Below are 17,459 nucleotides of genomic sequence, written 5' to 3' on the forward strand. Positions count from 1 at the left end.
TAAGATGTAATAAATTTACTGATAAAAGGTTTTGTTTTGGAAAATTGGATAACTTGCCTATAAGAAAGTCTCATGAAAAAAGTTTTCATCACAGCATCAAACATTTCTGTGAATCATTTCATATCTCATAAGCAATATATAAAGTTTCGTAAAGAACAGAAATGATGAGACTAGAAAAAAAACAAGTAAAAAGCTTGCATACGCGACACAAAACAGTTAAAAAATGTCCAAAAAATCATGGTATATGCCAGCTTTTCAGGTGGACAGAATAAAGAGCAACGAGGTAAGAAGGTAGCTTAGGTAAAGCATGAGAGGCTTGAACACAATACAAAATTCAATCAGCAACCCATGCAAGAACTCAGAACCAGCTGAATAGGATGGATGCAGATGGTTTGTGCTTACGGTGTTCTGAAATCCTATTGACTGTCCATGATTGTTAGTACTATTCACAGGTTCCTGATTATTTGCAACTGATTCAGGGATAATCGTTGGATTAAGTACAGCCTTCTTTTCTTTTAGGTTAAGAACAAGTCCAAGCTCTGGTAATGGTAAACAGGAAGGTCTGCTGAGGCCAAAGAGTGTGAAATAGAGGTCCACAGCACCACATCGTAATCTCCAGTCATGTGAAGTTCCTAAAATCGAAAAGAGATTGTTAATACAGAGATAAAATCTCCTCTCTCACAAATAAAACAGCTTAAGTAATCTAGGCCCAGAAGAGTATGACATTTTCTGTGCTGGAGCTACACTTCCTTCATTATTCCTGGCTCTTATTAGCTCTAATTCATATGCTTTCTTTTTAAACTTTTTTCTTTTTAAACTTTTAAACTAAAAGGAAGGCTTTAAGTTTCCTGGGTTGTAAGTTAGACATGTTTAGCAGAACAAGACCGGAAAAGTAAGTGCTGTAATAACATAATGAAAAATAAAAGAAAAATAACCACACCCATATGCCTTTATTTTTCAAGTTGCATTCTTAAGTTTTCCTACTGGGCAAGTAAATAGAGCATTTTATTACCAAACTGGCTTCCTGTATCAATGGATTTGGTTGCATTTGCCTATGTATTCCACAAAATGTAGTAAGAGCTTTAGGCACGACTAAGATCTTTACTCTCTGGAAACTCGATTGATAGAGAAATGCACAGGCATGCTTTTTAACACCATTACTATGTCCTGTACTTCACTGAATACACAATACTGTATTAAAAAAAAGTATTCTTACTGCACAAAGCAATGCTTTATTTTTTTATTATTTTTCACTGCAAACTGTGTACTGCTTTTATATCTTCATACACAAATGGTCTAAGCACGTTTGGCACCAATCACAACAGAAAGACATTTAACATCTGGTGCAATCTGCAAATACAGTGATTCTGGTGTTAACTCAGCCCAGCTCCTGACTGACTGCAAGTTTATTGAACATATTGTTCCCCAGCAGGAATTGAACTGTATCTGGTAAACAGGACACAGACATGCCAACTGCCATGTTAATGTGGCTGTGCAAGACTTAGCACAAAATAAAATTACAAGATCTATCCTTGTAAATAGTAGTTTTATGGGGCCAAAATAGTGTTTTGAGTAAGCTTAGCTTACTTACCAGTTACAAATCACCAGTCACACTCACCCAGTTACAAATGAAAGCAACATGAATATTCATCTGGACATTTCTAACATTAAAATACTCTCCAGAGAATGACACATTCAAAAATATCAATTTTAGAACTATTGTAATATTATCAATTTAATTCAGATTAACACAGAGAAAAAAAAGATTGCATATATCAATCAGAGTCTGTTCTCTATTACATGTGCTTATGTTAAATGAAAGCAACTCATGATTCTAGAACCATGCACGTTTAAACATGGCTACTAGCTTGTCACACATTAACAACGTTTTTCAAGGCACCCTGGAAGGCTACAATTATCCCTTACAGAAAATTAATTGAAACATTATGTCATCTTGAGGCATAGAAATTTAAGTGCTTAAAGCCCCATGAACTTTAGTAAGAATGTATACCCTATTTGTTCCTTGCAAAAAGAGGTAATGCTTGTAACACTGCACACACTCTTCTCTCATGAAAAAGCAAAAACAACTTCTCTGATGGGAACATCAAAATTGTTTATTTTGTGTGTCTGACACTTGGAAAATCCTATGAAACTGAACTACTAGTAGTCTCCCCACTTCAACCCCTGGAGTGTAGCTGTAAACTTTCAAACACTAAATATAATGACACACAGAGAACAGAAAGCCTGCAATGACCTAAAAAAAGCTATATAAATGTTTATATGTAATCTCTGTAGTAATGTGCCAGATGTTAAAGGGCAGTTTGTCAGGACTGGATAAAACTGCGTCAGTAATGAAAAACAGGTCAATGGTAAAGATGCAATCCCTTCTCTCACTAGGATCTTTCCTAATCTCACAAGGCAAATTGAGTTTTAGGTCTATAGTGCACTTCTAAAAATCTCATTTAAATTATCTATACCAATGCTGTCCTCTTGTATTCTCTGTAAAAGAGACAAAAAGAGGACAAAAAGAGACATAAAATAAACTCTTAAGTGTGGCACAGACACCATTATTTGAAGAAACACTTCCTTTGAACATTTTTGAACATTAGAAGTATCATTCTGTGAAAAAGGACATCAAAACACACTACATCAGTAGACAAAAGAATTAAAAACAAGGTTTGGTAGCCTATGTCACTAAGAATGTTTTGGAAGCACATAGATGATATTCAACTTCTGAGACTGGATTTTCAGTTTCTAATAACTGAAACTAAGAGAGCTCATGGCATATTCTGAAGCAAGTCTTTATTTCAAAAAACCTCACAATAAAACTCCAACACAACAAAACAACAAAAAAATCAAAAACCCTAACCTGAATTCATCAGTTTCCAAAGCTGATCTACCAAAGCTTCATTACATAAAGGGGACTCCATGTTCTTGATGAAAGGTGGATTCTTAGTCAGCATATCCAAAATCTTATGCCTGAAAGAAGCAGAACAGTAATCTTTATTATCTTCCAAAAGAAAAACCCTAAGGATACAAAGTCTGTTAGTTTGCAATATTCTTACAAAATTCTTAAATGACAAGATTCAATCCAAATTTTTAACCAATGTTTTATGCCTTTAGTTCTTTCTTCTGTCCACAATTACGCACAGACACAGATTTACCATCAGCAATATAACTTGGAGATAAAAAGTGAGGTGCAAAGCACTAGGATGTTTTTAGATGCAACTGTTAACAGTTGTAGGCTACATTAGGCTCTTCTGTTTCGTAATGATCTTTTTTGAACACTAACATGGAAATTTACCAAGAAGAAGCAACACTGGCAAATAAACTCCTTACATACTGATACCAAAGAGTTTCTAAATAACTGCAAATGTTTGTGACGGACACAAAATGGCAGGCCCAAAACCACTGACTTGCACATTTTTCTGAAAACAGACACTGCCACCTCTTAAGTTACATTGGTGTCTGAAGATCCTGCACTTACCATATTGCTTACAATATTTACACACTGAGCTGAAAGTTGATACATTTTTGTTTCTTCAAACTTGGCCTTGAAAACATTTCATGAATAATTCTTTGTTCCATTACTTGTTATTTTAACAATTTTTCTCTGTATAGCCAGCTTTCACCTTGCTGTCTTACACATTTGGAACAAGAAGACTCTTGCAGATACTTTTTTTTCTGCATTTTCTTTTGGAAGAGCCTAACATATAGCACTCAATTCAAATTAAATCTCCTTCTTAAACTGAAGCTAAACCTGTATTTATTTTCATTAACAAGAGTGACAGAAATGAAACAGAACAATCTTGCAGCTATGATATGTGTAAGAAATCACCTATACAGAGAAAGTAAAAGTAATATTATTCAACTCTATATTAGAAGTAATATTATTTAATGGTATTTTAATGGTGGTCATAAGAATAAAGTGTTGGGAAAAAACAATTATGAACCTTGGTGTTCACAGGTTTGTAATGAATATGCTAAAATACCCAACCACTCATGTGAAAACAAAGTTGAAACAAGCAATACTAGAAACTTCACCACATCTTCACATGATCCTTTCACCCCATCTACAGTCTAACAATTGCTTTACACCCCTTGCTGTCCAAATATTGTGTGTACGATGTCTCAGACTGTCTTTTCTAAATATCACAAAGTCTTTTTTGCCATATGCAACATCATATTTATACACTTTATTTATGTTCAGGAAGTAATCTCTAACTTCAGACTTCTGCCACAAGGTAGAACATAAAAGACAAAAATAACATAATGCAGAATTAGAACAGAATATACTAATTTTTGAGATGAGAATTGTTGAAACATCAAAACATGTTTCAATTAATCTAAAATAACAAGAAGGAAAAACAGTTTTGTGAAGAAGCAGTTAAGGATCTGATCTGTTCTAGTGATTCCAGGTGAAGAATTTACTTAGTAGCTTCAGCACTGGTAAAAAACCTGTCTCTTTATTAACTCACCTTATGTAGGGTACAGGATCACTCTGAACCATAGTAAGTAGCCACTGTAATTCTTCATAGCTCCTATCAACTGCAAAGCAAAATAAACCAAAATGCCTATTAGAAGGATTTTGATGAAGACAATCATGAGTTCCTGAATTAGCACATGAAGAGCCTGAGTGATTGCAACTAAAGAGGAATTCCACTAATTATAGAGCAAATTCAAAGTATAAGTGTTTTCCTTTACATTGAAATAGAAATTTTACGAAACTCTTCCATGCCTCAATTGTTCAATAACAACCAATTTGACTATTTGCATCAGCACTGACTGGGAAAATCAGAGTAAAGGCTCATCTTGCTATTGTGAGCTTCCTAAACTGAACACATTCAAATATCCTTTCAAGATATTTTCTGTAGAGAATATACAACTCTCATACACAGGAATCTGTGAAGGATTATCTTTAAATAGGATAGAAAGAGGAATACTACAGAGCTTATATCAAACTGCAGTCATAGCTCCTGTCAGTAGCCTTCATTAGTTTTTTAGATCATTATACTTTGCAACTAAAATGGATTTTGAAACCTATCAGCACATGCTTCTAGAAAATTGCTGTTTGACACTGTTGGAAACGAAGTCAGCTTGTTAGATTGAAATGTAACTTACATGACAAAATTCCTTTGATTATCAGAGTAGTATTGCAAAATATGGGATACCATGATCACTCATTACACAAAACATGAAAGAATTTTTATGTGATCTTTTTGTCAGGTGCATAACTAAGATTTTTTATAGCAGTATTCTCCTTTCTTTAAAACAATGAAGAGGGTGTAATAATCATTACTGGACAGACAGGTCAAAAAACATTTCTGTTGCTTTCCATTTTGTGGTCCTAGCAAAAGGGTCTTTCTTCCCCTAGCCAATCATACTTTCAGTTCTAAATACCTCAGTTCAACTTTTCTTCCTTATTTCTGTTAGTTTTCAGTCAACAATTTTAAAATATAACTTCTTTCATCTGACCAATTCTTATACCTATTATTCTCTTGTTATTTCAGTAGGGTAAGGTGCCTTTAACAGAAGAGTCATTTATTTATACTAGAAGAACCAGCACTTTAGTTCTATTACAAGTTTTAGAAATACTTTGGACAGCTAGAACATAAGACCCCTTTCTGGGCTAGGAGAAGGCAACTACATTAAAATATTGCTTAGAAGATGGCTGAAGAGTCATTTGCAAGCCACTTGCGAATCAGCACTGCTCTTCCTACAGTCCAACCAAAACAAAACTGGTTACACTGGTGAGGCTCCAGTAAACCCTGTTTGGAGGCAGAATGTATTAGCTCACACAGTGCGCTGTTCAGAGCACAGCTACACAGTTCTGCACGATGCCAGAGCAAATTTGTATCCATACACATCAGAACTACAATCTCAGATTTGCCTTAAAATCCAGAGAAATCTTTGAAAAACTATGCCTAGAACATACTTTTAAGGGAGTAGTGACTGCCTGTGCTCAGCTCAGTGCACAGCTGCTTTTCCTGGCTTGGGACAGAAGGCAGCTAGAACACTGCAAACAAAAGTTGTTTTGCATGTAACAAAAATAATATTGTATTACCACACAGCAAAGAATTACAACACTGCAAACATGAAGTCACAATCATTAGCAAATTTTAATTACTTTGACTAACAAAAGGTATTTTAAAATGCTTTTTTGTTAGAAAATGCAAAGTCTGGGAGATAAATCCTTTAGGCTGGCAGTACTGGATAACAAAACTGCGTAACACCATACTTTTTGTAATTTTTTTTTTTGTATTTTAAACTTATTTCTGCTAGAGATGAAGTAAGTCTTCCCTGCTATTTGCCTTATAGTGTAAACTAAGTCTTCTAGGCTTCCAAAGCTTTGCTACTAATGCATTTAACCAGCTCCTCAAATTTACACAGGAACTATGAAACAGTTTGGACAGCAATGACAAATTAAACCTGACCTCAGGCAGAACCAATCTTATTACCCAGAAAAACCATACACCAACCTGGTTTGGAGACCTCGCAAGATAATCTGCTCCAACCTTCCATGGGAAAAGGAGCCTAGATGAGATTATCTAGCACTCTGTCCAACTGCACCTTGAAAACCTCCAGTGATGGGGACTCCACCGCATCCCTGGGGAGGCTGTGCCACTGACTGACTGTTCTTACTGTAAAAAAATTTTTTCTTGTATCAAGGTGAAACCTCTCTTGGTGCAACTTGTACTTGTTAATCCTTCTCCTTTCCATGTGGAGGAGAGAGACACTCCATCCACTTTGCAGCTGCTCTCTAAGTACTGGGATATTGTGATGAAGTCTTCCTGAGCCTTCTCTTCTCCAGTGAGAAAAGACCTAATGCTGTCAAGTCCTCCCTCACAGAGCAGGTTCTGCAGCCCCCTGATAATCTTCATGGTCCCTCTTTGGACCCCAGTCTGCCCACAACTTTCTTGAACTGTGAGGGCTGCAACTATACGCACTGCTGGAAGTACAGACTGAGTACAAAGTAGAGTGGGATGATCACATCTGTCTCTGTTAGTACTGCCCCTGCAGATGCAGCCCAGGATCTGATTTGCTGCAGCCACACACTGCTGACTTGTGGTCAGCTTGTTATCCACCAAGACACCATGTCCCTTTCAGTGATGCTGCTCCCCAAGCACAGATCCTGGCCTGTTCTGGGCTCTTTGGTTATGCTGTCCCAGGGGCAGGACCTTGCACTTGTTAAACTTCATCCAGTAGTCGCTCACCCGCTGTCCCAGCCTGCCCAGGTCTCTCTGCGAGATGTCTCTCCCTTCTGATATGTCCACCTCACAACCAGCTTTGTCATCAACAAACTTGGTGAGGCTGCTTTCAGAGATTTCTCCACATAATTTCTGAAGATGCTCCCTGAGGGACCCATTTGTGACAGACTGCCAGCCTGAGTAAAAACCACTGATCACCACGCTCTCAGTGTGGCCCATGACCTGAATTCTTACCCACTGCACTGACCACCCATCCTGTCTGTAGCTTGCCAGTTTGTCTAGGAGGAGGCTGTGGGAAAAGCAGCATGTGTAGATTTTCATACTTCTGGTAGATATAAACACAAGTCATTGCTTTCGGAAACAAAAATCCTCTTGTGATTTTTTTCCAAATTATAAGCAGTGTTGTCTCAGTTCTCAATTGCAGCAGAGCATCTCTGACACTGAAGTTTAACATTCATCAAATTTGATAATGGTTATTTATTTAGAATAGTTTGTTGTTATCTCTTTTAAGTATGCAACTGCCTTGTTCCATGCAAATAACTATTAATAGTCATATAGCTCTCACAAGTTAACTTTTAAAAGTCAATAAACCCTGTTCACTTCAAGCCACTTTAGATAAACTGTCAAAGCCCTTGTATGCTGCCTCAAGCATTTTAAAATGTTACCATGTCTGAAAAAAACCCTTGCTATTAATGGCAAAGAAAACAACTTATTCAGTTCCATGGAGAAATGATTTCTTTTCAAGTAACTTAAAAAAAGGTAGTGTTATTCCTACTCTGAAAGTTCCACCCAGAAAACACAGACTTTCCTTTTTATGGAAATTACAAAATCTGTCAGCTTCCTTTACAAGAACTGTTAAAAGCCAGCTTTGGCACAAGCAACAGGCATTTGATAGCTGCTGGTTTGCATCCAGTGTGAACTGGAAACCAGGTAACTGGGAACAAGAATCAGATCTCTTGGCAACACATGGCCAATCATTTCTCCTTCTAAAGCTAGGTTTAGGGCTCTGCAAGACAAGCACTGCTAGCTTCTCTATGGGTAGTGGAAGAAGTCAGTTAGCAAACTGTGTTTCCAGATCACCCCTCCACCAAAAACTCACCAGTCTTACAGCAGGAGCAGAAGCTCCTGTGTTCAGTGCTGGAAGCTTGTATTTGAGAAATGACAGTGATGACCAGCTAGACACTAGTCTGTGTGGTGAACTGTAGTGACTTTATAGCAGATAGGTATTTGCAGCTGCTACCTCTGCATCTGAGAAAAAGCTGTTGGCAAGGGGCAAGGCAGTTAGGCACAGTAGTATTCTGCTGTGTCTTTTTCAGATCTCACAGTGAGCTGTCAAAAACTCTGTTCATTTCAACCACTGATTTCAAGTAATCTACTACTTTTTACCATTCAAGTTTTAGCTTCCTGTACAAGGTTTCAAGCAACTTACCCTACTATCTTGCTTATACAGGACCCCATTTGATCAGCTGTTTTAAAGACGTACTTTATTATTTTGTAGTATGCTTTCTTATCCAAGCCACTTAAATACCATCCATAAAAGGTCAAGAATTTAATGAGAAAACATTATTTCTATCAGTTTGTCTTTCCAAAGGGTGGGATGAATTAGTGACATTATTCTAAAGGAAAAGAGCTGATGAGTAAGCTTTCTATTCTCCAGCAAATCTTTCCACGAACATTCTATGAAGGGTGGAATAAAGCCATTAGCCCACCAGTGAGAGATATGCATAGCACTAGCACAATTGTGAATTCTAGCTTGTATCACTCACAGGATTACCAAATGGTCTATGTGCAGTGGGTTATGGATACAGAGTGCCTGGTGGATTACAGGAGGGAGCCTGAGTGCTGCTCAGCGCACAGGCTCCCTCACAGTTACCCGCTGTTCGGAATGACAGCCTTGTTTCAGTCTGTGAGTGGATGCCTGAGTTCCACTGATTGCATTCACTCAAAGATTCTAACTACCTTAAAACCTCCCACTGCTCATCTAGTTTGAGAAGTCTTTGGATAGAATAACAGGAGTAATGTCAAAGTAATACAGCCCTTAAAAAAGGGAGAAAACAATTATTCATGTAACAAGCAAAGGAAACTCTCCTTTACCCTGAAAACAAAACAAACCCATGAAATCTGAGACAGAATAAGTAGAAATCTACATCCACCAGTCTGCTACAGAGGAAGAACTGAAGGATTTGGCCACTCTGAAAGGTATAAACCTTCAAACACAGAAGTATTACAAATCTGCTGAACAAAGACAGACTAACCCAAATAAATGAACGGGACAATATAATACTAAATTAACTTTATGGAATGCAAATCACTGAAGCTGTAATTTCTAACTGCATTAGAAATCTGTCAGGATTGAGCTTCAACTACAATGCATTTAAGAAACTGCCCCGTTTGGTTTTTTTTTTCATGGACCGGCAATAGTCAACTTGGATAAAGGCAATATTAAAAAAATGTAAACATCTCACAAACATAAGCTATGCATAAGGAATGGCAAAACATAATCAGCCAAAATATCTCTACAATAATGTTTCCAATATTTATAGCCATAAAATGCATGCAAAAAGCACAATAAAGATATTAGGAAAAAGGTAAAGCAAAATCAAGGACTTTGACTAGAAATTATGGCTGAAATCAACTAAATCAAAGTCACTGAAGAGTTCAAGAGAAATTACCCAATCCCCTTACCGCCACTTATTATTTCAAAACTTTGGTATCTGATTCAATTTGCAAAGCACTGGGAAACAATGTTCAGCACATCTTCATCACACTTATACTTACTGGGACAAAGCAATAATAGAAATCTCAATTTCTTATTAATACAGCTGTCATCATACAAGCTCTTCTGGTGGACATAATTTCAACCTAATATTAACGAGGCAAGCACTATATTTCTATGAGAATTGTTAAAAAATGTCAAAATACTTGGAAAAAAGTACCTTTTGTGTAGTCAACGACAGCCTCCAATGCTGCTATTCGTACATCCACGAAGTGCCCGTATTCTGCGTACGACTTGAAGAGAGCAGGATCACTTGGGACATGACCATTCTTCTGAAGCACTCGAATAGCTTTTAAACAGCTAGACATGGTAGAAAGAGAAAATTTACATCAGGTTTTTGAAATACCAGCCAAGAAAAACAAAACTACTTTTCCCCAAATTGAATACTGAAGATTTTCTGAATTATGTTATCCATACTAACATGATTACCATGTTACAATTATTTTCACAGCATTAACATACAGCTCTTATTACCTCTGAATCAGGCAGAAACACAAATTAAATTCTCCACCCTGTCAAATCCATTGCTTGGTTTCAGTAAGGCCATAAAAATTTAGAGAAAACACAGCTCAGATGATGTGTGTGCTCTACAGTTACTGTTACAATGCAAAACTTTCATAAATGCTCTTCTTAAAGAGGCATGGCACGATCAACCTGTCTGTTATTAAAAGTCTACACTGACAGAAATTAATGCTGAAAAATAAAGCAATCTAGACAAACTTGCATTTATCAGCTTTTGAAATTTGAAAGGAATTTGACATTTAAGATTAAGACAAACAAGCTAAAATCTCAAAAGCTAACTACAGAAAGGTACATAAAACCCAAGAAAAGTAGTGTCATTAAACCCTACCTGACTGTAATAGTATGTCTGTAACTGGGAAGAAGCTTTTCCATATTCAGAAAACGGGTAATTTCCTCAAGAATAAGTCGTACATCAGGATTTAAGTTATCCAATGTTCGAACTTCATTGTTCACACTGACTGCGGGAGTTACAGAGTTGGCTAGGGCATCAATCAGCTCAGCACGATAGTAGTTGTCTGAAAACTAAATAAAACCAACATTTAACACAAGAAGATATAATGATATATATTCTTTCAAAGCAAAGAAATGCTTAAGCTCTGTTACAGAACAAATCTTAAAGCTAAGACAGTGGGAGAAACTGCATGAGAAAGCAAAACAGGAAAAAATTAGTTCTGAAAATCATACCATGAATCCAGCCAGCAACTTCATGAGCTTCTGAAATGAACTAATGAGCTCACTGCTGCTTAGTGAAGAAAATCTCGCTTCTTCATCCACCCCTCTTACCTGGGCTCGTAGTTTCACCCCTTCCATTATGCTGGCCTTTGCATCTGTTAGTTGTGTTAGTAAGCAGCAAAAAGTATAAAAATAAAATTTACAAAAGCAGAAAGAAGTACTGGACTTGAGTGTTAAGTTACTTTAACCTAAACAAACCCCACATCTCTCAGATCCAGCAGATGTTGTCAAATGTGCAGAAGGGACGTGGAAAAGTGAGGCTGGATCTCTCCCTCAGTGGTGAGAAGATGTCAGCACACCTCACCCCTTTCTGTGACTACTGATTCATGTGTCCAACTCTCTACCTCTCCACCCTCCATCATCCTTATTTCAGTAAAAAGCAACAAGTGTCTTGTTACAGTATGTGTTCTACACACAAGAAAAAATGAGGCTTAAGACACATCAGACTGGTTCCACTTAACTTTGGATACTTAATTGGGAAGATTATGATAGGCTCTGAGCTCGAATTCTCTATCATCTCAGGATCTCAAAGGTCATCTAATCCTCCTTCAGAAGTGGTCTGTGTGGGAAGGAACTTGAGGTGACATTTCCAACCCAGATGTTTCAGTTTAGTGATGGAACAATATTAACCTGTGGTTCAGCAGTTATTTAACTAGATGAAGACAACCCAGTTCTGTGAGCTAGAACTGATATTCAAAACACAGAAACCCAGCGTTCTGTATATTTTAAAGAAAGATTATTTCCTCTCTTTGCTCTTTCAAATACTCTTTTCAAGGTCAAAAAATCATCATAAAAACCAGTGCTTAACTTTGCATGCTACATTCTCTCCAAACACTTCGGTATTTTTAATGAAAAAGAGTAAAGCAAGGAAAATATGTGTGCCAGTGAAGACAGGCAGGTCCTTAGTAAGTCAACAAGCACACAGAGCTTTGAAATATTGTCATGGGTTAGCAAGCATAGTCCCGGCAGTGATGTTCTTGCAAAGGGGTGCTTACAGCTTCCTCTGTGACCTGACCTGACAGAACCTATCAGCTGGCCAGTTTGAATATGGACAATTCTTTAAGCCACTTAAAGTTGTGACCGCCTCTGTGATGCACACTTAAGAATAGAACCCCCCCCCTCCAGCTCTGTCTCGTTTCCGGTGCTGGGACAGGTGGCTGCGGGGCCCCATGTGGGGGTCGGCGGGCCTGGATAAGGCCCTGCTCAGGCCAGGCCAGGCCAGGCCACGGCCAGCCTGGAGCTGATGGGCCCTGTTCCACCTGTGGAACCCCCCCCACAGCTCTGCTGTGGGCAGCCAGAGCAGCCCGGCTCCCCCTCTCCACTGCGGCCAAGATTCAGCTGAAGCTGCCCTGCTGTCCGGCACAGATCGTGTGACCAACAGCGATAAGCAACATTCCAGCTGCAAGGCCTGGGTGAGATTAACCCTTTTAGTGCTGTGAAGAGCTGAAAACCTGAGGGAAAAAAAAGAGGAGATGCTTAAAGCTGAAATTCTGTTGTAAAGCTATGATGCATCAGAGTACCCGTTGTAATTTCATGAAGGCATGGGGGGTGGAGCGTTCAACTTGTACTTGTGAGCAAAAGCACCTGTGCTGAGATAGGCAGATGCTGATGCAGCTGTAATTTCATGAGAAGTTTGAACAGGGAGAGATGGACCAGATGAGGACTTTTGCTCCAAATGGAAAAGGAGAAAACCTCAGTTCCTAGATGCTCCCAGAGATAGTCCTAGAGATGAAGATGAGGAGGACCCTTTGCTCTCAGGGAAGGAGAAGGGCCTCTGTTCTTAGAGATGAAATGCTCCCAGATGGGTGAAGAGAACTTTTATTTCTGAACGGCTCAACCTTAAAATTTTACCCCAAAAAACTTCAAGAGTGGACCCTCGAAAGCAGTTGTGGGAAAAGCTGCAAGTTGTGGGAAGGGACTCACATGTGAGCAGAGAACCAACCTGGGTGGCTGTCTCGTTGTGATAACGTGTTCATAGCATGGGCAAGAGAGACTCCTCTTCCTAAATGGACTGAACAAGGTTATTATGGAAGTGATAAACAGACTGAACATCTCAAGGGTTGTCTTTTTACATTGTCACTGGGAGAAGGGAGGAAGGTGGGGAGGGGGAGGAGAAGTGTTCTGAAGGTGTGGTATGATTTTTTGTTTCTCTTCTTTTAGGTCTGTTAATAAACTTCTTTATATTCTTTCAAGTTTGGTGCCTGCTTTGCGTTTCTCCTAATTCTTATCTCACAGAAGGTAAACAGTAATGAGCATTTTGGACCAAACCACTACACTAAATTGGTGTTTCAGCCTGGTTACAAACCCAACCCGCTACAAATATCCAAGAAGTGCCGCCATAGAATGTCAGTTACAGAACATTCTCTTAACATTTACCATTTAGTTTAGCACATCACCTTTTCATCAACTCTGAGCCAGGTATTTACAGTAGTGGCATCAAACGTCATGCAGGTATTAACTAAAACTTTTTTCAACAAAAAAGGAAGTAAGAGATTAAAATTAACACAGTCTTTACCTTATTCTTCCTGTTATCGTTATACTTGATCAAATCCAAAATAAACATTAAAACCTCCTTAGGACAAAGGTTGTGAACATCTCTCAGAAGGGCCATGGCAACAGGCATAGTCTGTGTAATAAAATTAATACTAACATCACTCTTTACATTAGGGAAATGATAGTTACACCCTGGAAAGAGGTACATCTTGAAAATCAGCAATTAACAAATTTACAATAGCAAGTGTCTGAAAAGTTGTATTTACATACTTTTTGAAAGTCAGACCATATGCTGTATAATTTTCAGATCAAATAAACTATGTAGTTATTGTTCAGTAATTAGTCACAGTACAGCTATTTGGAAAAAAAAGAAAAAGTATATCCAAAACCAGACTCCCAAGTCAAGACACTATTAAAAAAGTATCAAATGAAAACCAGTGATACACAGAAAATGAGGATGGAATTTATTTTGAGACAGACACTGAATTTGAGTGTTTCATGTGAACACAATGTTTAAGCTTCCACTTTGACCGAGACATATAGACCCAACAGGTCAATGAAGCCTGAAGAATTACTAGCCAGACAGGTGCTACTCTGACTAGGTATTTATTTTAGAATAAGCTAAGCAGATGTCTAGGCTCCACTTGACATAGATTTAGGAATCTTACTCTAGATATTCAAACTTGGCACACAGGATTAAAAAGGGAGAAAAAAATTGAAGATTTAGTGGTAAAGAATGAACAACGGGAAAAAAAGCAGAAAAATACAAAAAGAAGGTACAAGAATGACAGGAAGGATGAAACAGTTTTGGACAGAGTAAAAAACCAAAATTTGAGTCTTCTATAGAATCAGTAATATGAAATCTATGAAATAAGAACTCAATCACCCAGTAAAGCGAATCTTGAGAGAAAAACGTAATTAGTTATGTTATCCAATGAACAACCAAAAATTATAGATTGCAGTAAAAAAACCTGTGCTAACACCAAATATGTGATTTGATAACAGAAAGAAGAGGGCAAGGATTATCCAATGTCTTGAACTAAAAAGCCCACCAATTTAAGAGTTTTAAGATTTTACTTGCAGTATGGTATAATTGCTATTAAAGAATAAAGGCAGTTGCTGAATTCACTTAAAAGATAAAATTAGTATCTTCCTTACAGTGTTATTTAAGAATGAGCTCAGAAATAATTACAAATAATTATTATATAATAACATAAAATTCTCCATTCTCCTGAAGAAACTGCTAATTTAACTTCAGCTACTCAGAAGAAATTATATTTTTTATTTTGTTTTTTACTAAGATGGAACAACTGAAACCATATGAGAAGGAATTAGTTACTTTGACTTTTATTACAGAATAATTGAGGCTTGGGCTATCCATGTTCCTGTCATTGTCAACTGTAGGAACATTTTAGTATTTTGACAATTCTTTTAAAACATTCATTGAGAAAAATAAATTTTACCTTTTGAAGAAAGTAGCTTTGAAAGTTCATGAAGTTGTTGGTCTTCACAATGTTTGGACAAGTCTTACAACAAAACATTCGGGTAAAGAGTGACTTCATGGCTGGTGGTCCCGTCCACGTACTTACCATGGAATTTGCAATCTGAGTAAGTAGGGGGGAAGGGAAACTGTATTAACATGACCAGTGCAAGTTTAGTTTGGCTGTAGAAAAGTACACATTTACCATAATCAAAAAGGATAATTGCCAAGAACATTCTCTCCTTTAAATAGATACTTACTTTCATGAGTGTACTATCTTATATTAGCTAAGTATTCACTGTCATTCCCAATATATCTTCTCTACATTAAAGGTAAGTTTTATGAAAATGGTTCCATTTGGAAGACATCTGCAACTAACTACCCTTCCATGATAAACTTCTGTTCTTGATTATTTTCTCTTCTATGTACTTTAGATGAAAATTCTGTGTTTACTATGCCAAGTTCTCTGACTTTACAGAAGCCAGTGATGGAATGGGATTTTGCAATACCAACTTCCCAAATTGATCCTGCCAGTAACCTCAACCTAGACTTTAAAACAGGTCTCAGCCACCCTATTTTTATTAAAGACCACCTCTAAAGTTAAGACAAGGCAGCTCCCTCTAACTTTGATTGCAATGCACTAAAAGACTGTGCACTGAGAACTATTTATTACTATAGTCTGCTTTGGTGTAAGGCAGTTAAGGTTCCACAAAGACAAAACTGCTTTTTGTGCCCTTCCAGCATCCTGGGTTTCATACATTTGCTGTATGGAGCACTGAAAGCCTGCAGACAAGGACACCTGTGCCTGCTGATGGTTAATCTGCCTGATGTGCGTGCACACAAACAAATGGCACCAATGCACCCTACAATGTAGCAGGAATTTCCATTGTTACAGACCCACCACAAACTAAGGAAAAATCTGTTTTCACAAAGAAAAAACTGAATTTGATGACTTCCTTCCAAATTATTTAGCTTGTTTCAAAGGTTATTGCATATGCACTAAGTGAAGGAAAAGCAAGAGACTATCTGAACATGCACAGCAATCCATTTCCCCATTGCTTTTGTGGAAGATGGGTGCTCTGTTACTAAAAACCATTTTCCCACTAATCCAGGCTTCAAAGGAAAGTCAGAGAGGGAAAATACCGCAGTCAAGCACGATCTTCCCTTTGCAACAATGGAAGTGTTTGAACTACAGATGCAGGTACAGCTTTTTCTGAAAGCTACAATAATTCTTCCTGCAGATGAAGATTAATCCCAAAGACTGCTTAGAAACCATGATAAAGAACTTAAAACTGCAAATATGAAATTTATGTAGCAGTGTCCAATAAAACTCAATCCCCAAAATATCAAAGTTTACTATGTTTACAAAATACTCACTATTCCATTAATATCAGGGTGTACATTTTTAAACATTAACTTCTTATTTTAAAGCATTTCATTTCACAAAGTCTGTAGATGAACAACTATTTTCAAGTAAAATCAACAGCAATTAAATCATCATCGTTTCAGTATTTTTTTTGTCTTATATGTGTTCCGACTCATTTGAATTTCTCTTTACTGACAGAATCTGATTTTTCTACTTATTCTACTGAGACATTACACACTTTGAACTAAATGAATCTGTGCATTCCCCACACAGTAACACAAGTGGCGTTTCTTGCATTATTTTTAGTTAAAAAGGCAGGAGGCACACTCCATTTCTGCATCATTCAATTTAGCACAGCATGAAAAAGTAGACTAAGGTGTAACTCTCATGCACATCTATGAAACTCCTCAATGTTTGGGAGGGAGAAGTTTGTGGTGGTAGTGTTCCTATCATAAAGTTTATAGCACATCACCCACACTGCAATGGATCTGAACTGGGAAATCAGCCTGCGTACTCTCAGGAATTAAGATTGTGACATTTGCTGCTTTCTCTGTATTTTTGTCCTGAAGGACTCAGCACAGTGTGTGTGCATGTATCTTCACACATATCTCTTAATTTATCAATGAGGATTTAATATGTCACCTGGATACTTCATGGCTGAGAGACTGAAGTCTTTTTTTACAATGAAATATACCAAGAAAGTGTAGTAAATTCGATAATTGCATTGTCACGTATAATTTCTCTGTCTCACGTGAGTACACCAAGAACATTTGACAACAGTAACTGCAACCCAGCTAGAAACTGCAAACCAACAAAAAAGTACCCTCCTTCTGAATAACCACGAGGGACTTGGCTTTTTTCGATAAAAAATACAAATCCTGA

The 17,459-nt window shown here is 37.5% G+C and overlaps 1 protein-coding gene across 2 annotated transcripts in view; it reads right to left on the reverse strand.

The window, feature by feature from the left end:
• The window catches only part of TAF2 (TATA-box binding protein associated factor 2), a 62,489-nt gene that overhangs the window by 14,351 nt on the left and 30,679 nt on the right, over positions 1-17,459 (reverse strand). For both annotated transcript variants that reach the window (XM_069005387.1, XM_069005388.1), the window contains exons 17-23: positions 15,195-15,335; positions 13,754-13,864; positions 10,835-11,028; positions 10,145-10,284; positions 4,479-4,548; positions 2,870-2,979; positions 403-632 (exon numbers count right to left, since the gene is read on the reverse strand). In XM_069005387.1, coding sequence (XP_068861488.1) covers positions 403-632; positions 2,870-2,979; positions 4,479-4,548; positions 10,145-10,284; positions 10,835-11,028; positions 13,754-13,864; positions 15,195-15,335 — 996 coding nt within the window. The remainder of the gene's footprint in view (positions 1-402; positions 633-2,869; positions 2,980-4,478; positions 4,549-10,144; positions 10,285-10,834; positions 11,029-13,753; positions 13,865-15,194; positions 15,336-17,459) is intronic.

Source organism: Aphelocoma coerulescens, chromosome 2, assembly GCF_041296385.1.
Source record: "Aphelocoma coerulescens isolate FSJ_1873_10779 chromosome 2, UR_Acoe_1.0, whole genome shotgun sequence".
In the NCBI taxonomy this organism is placed as follows: domain Eukaryota; kingdom Metazoa; phylum Chordata; class Aves; order Passeriformes; family Corvidae; genus Aphelocoma; species Aphelocoma coerulescens.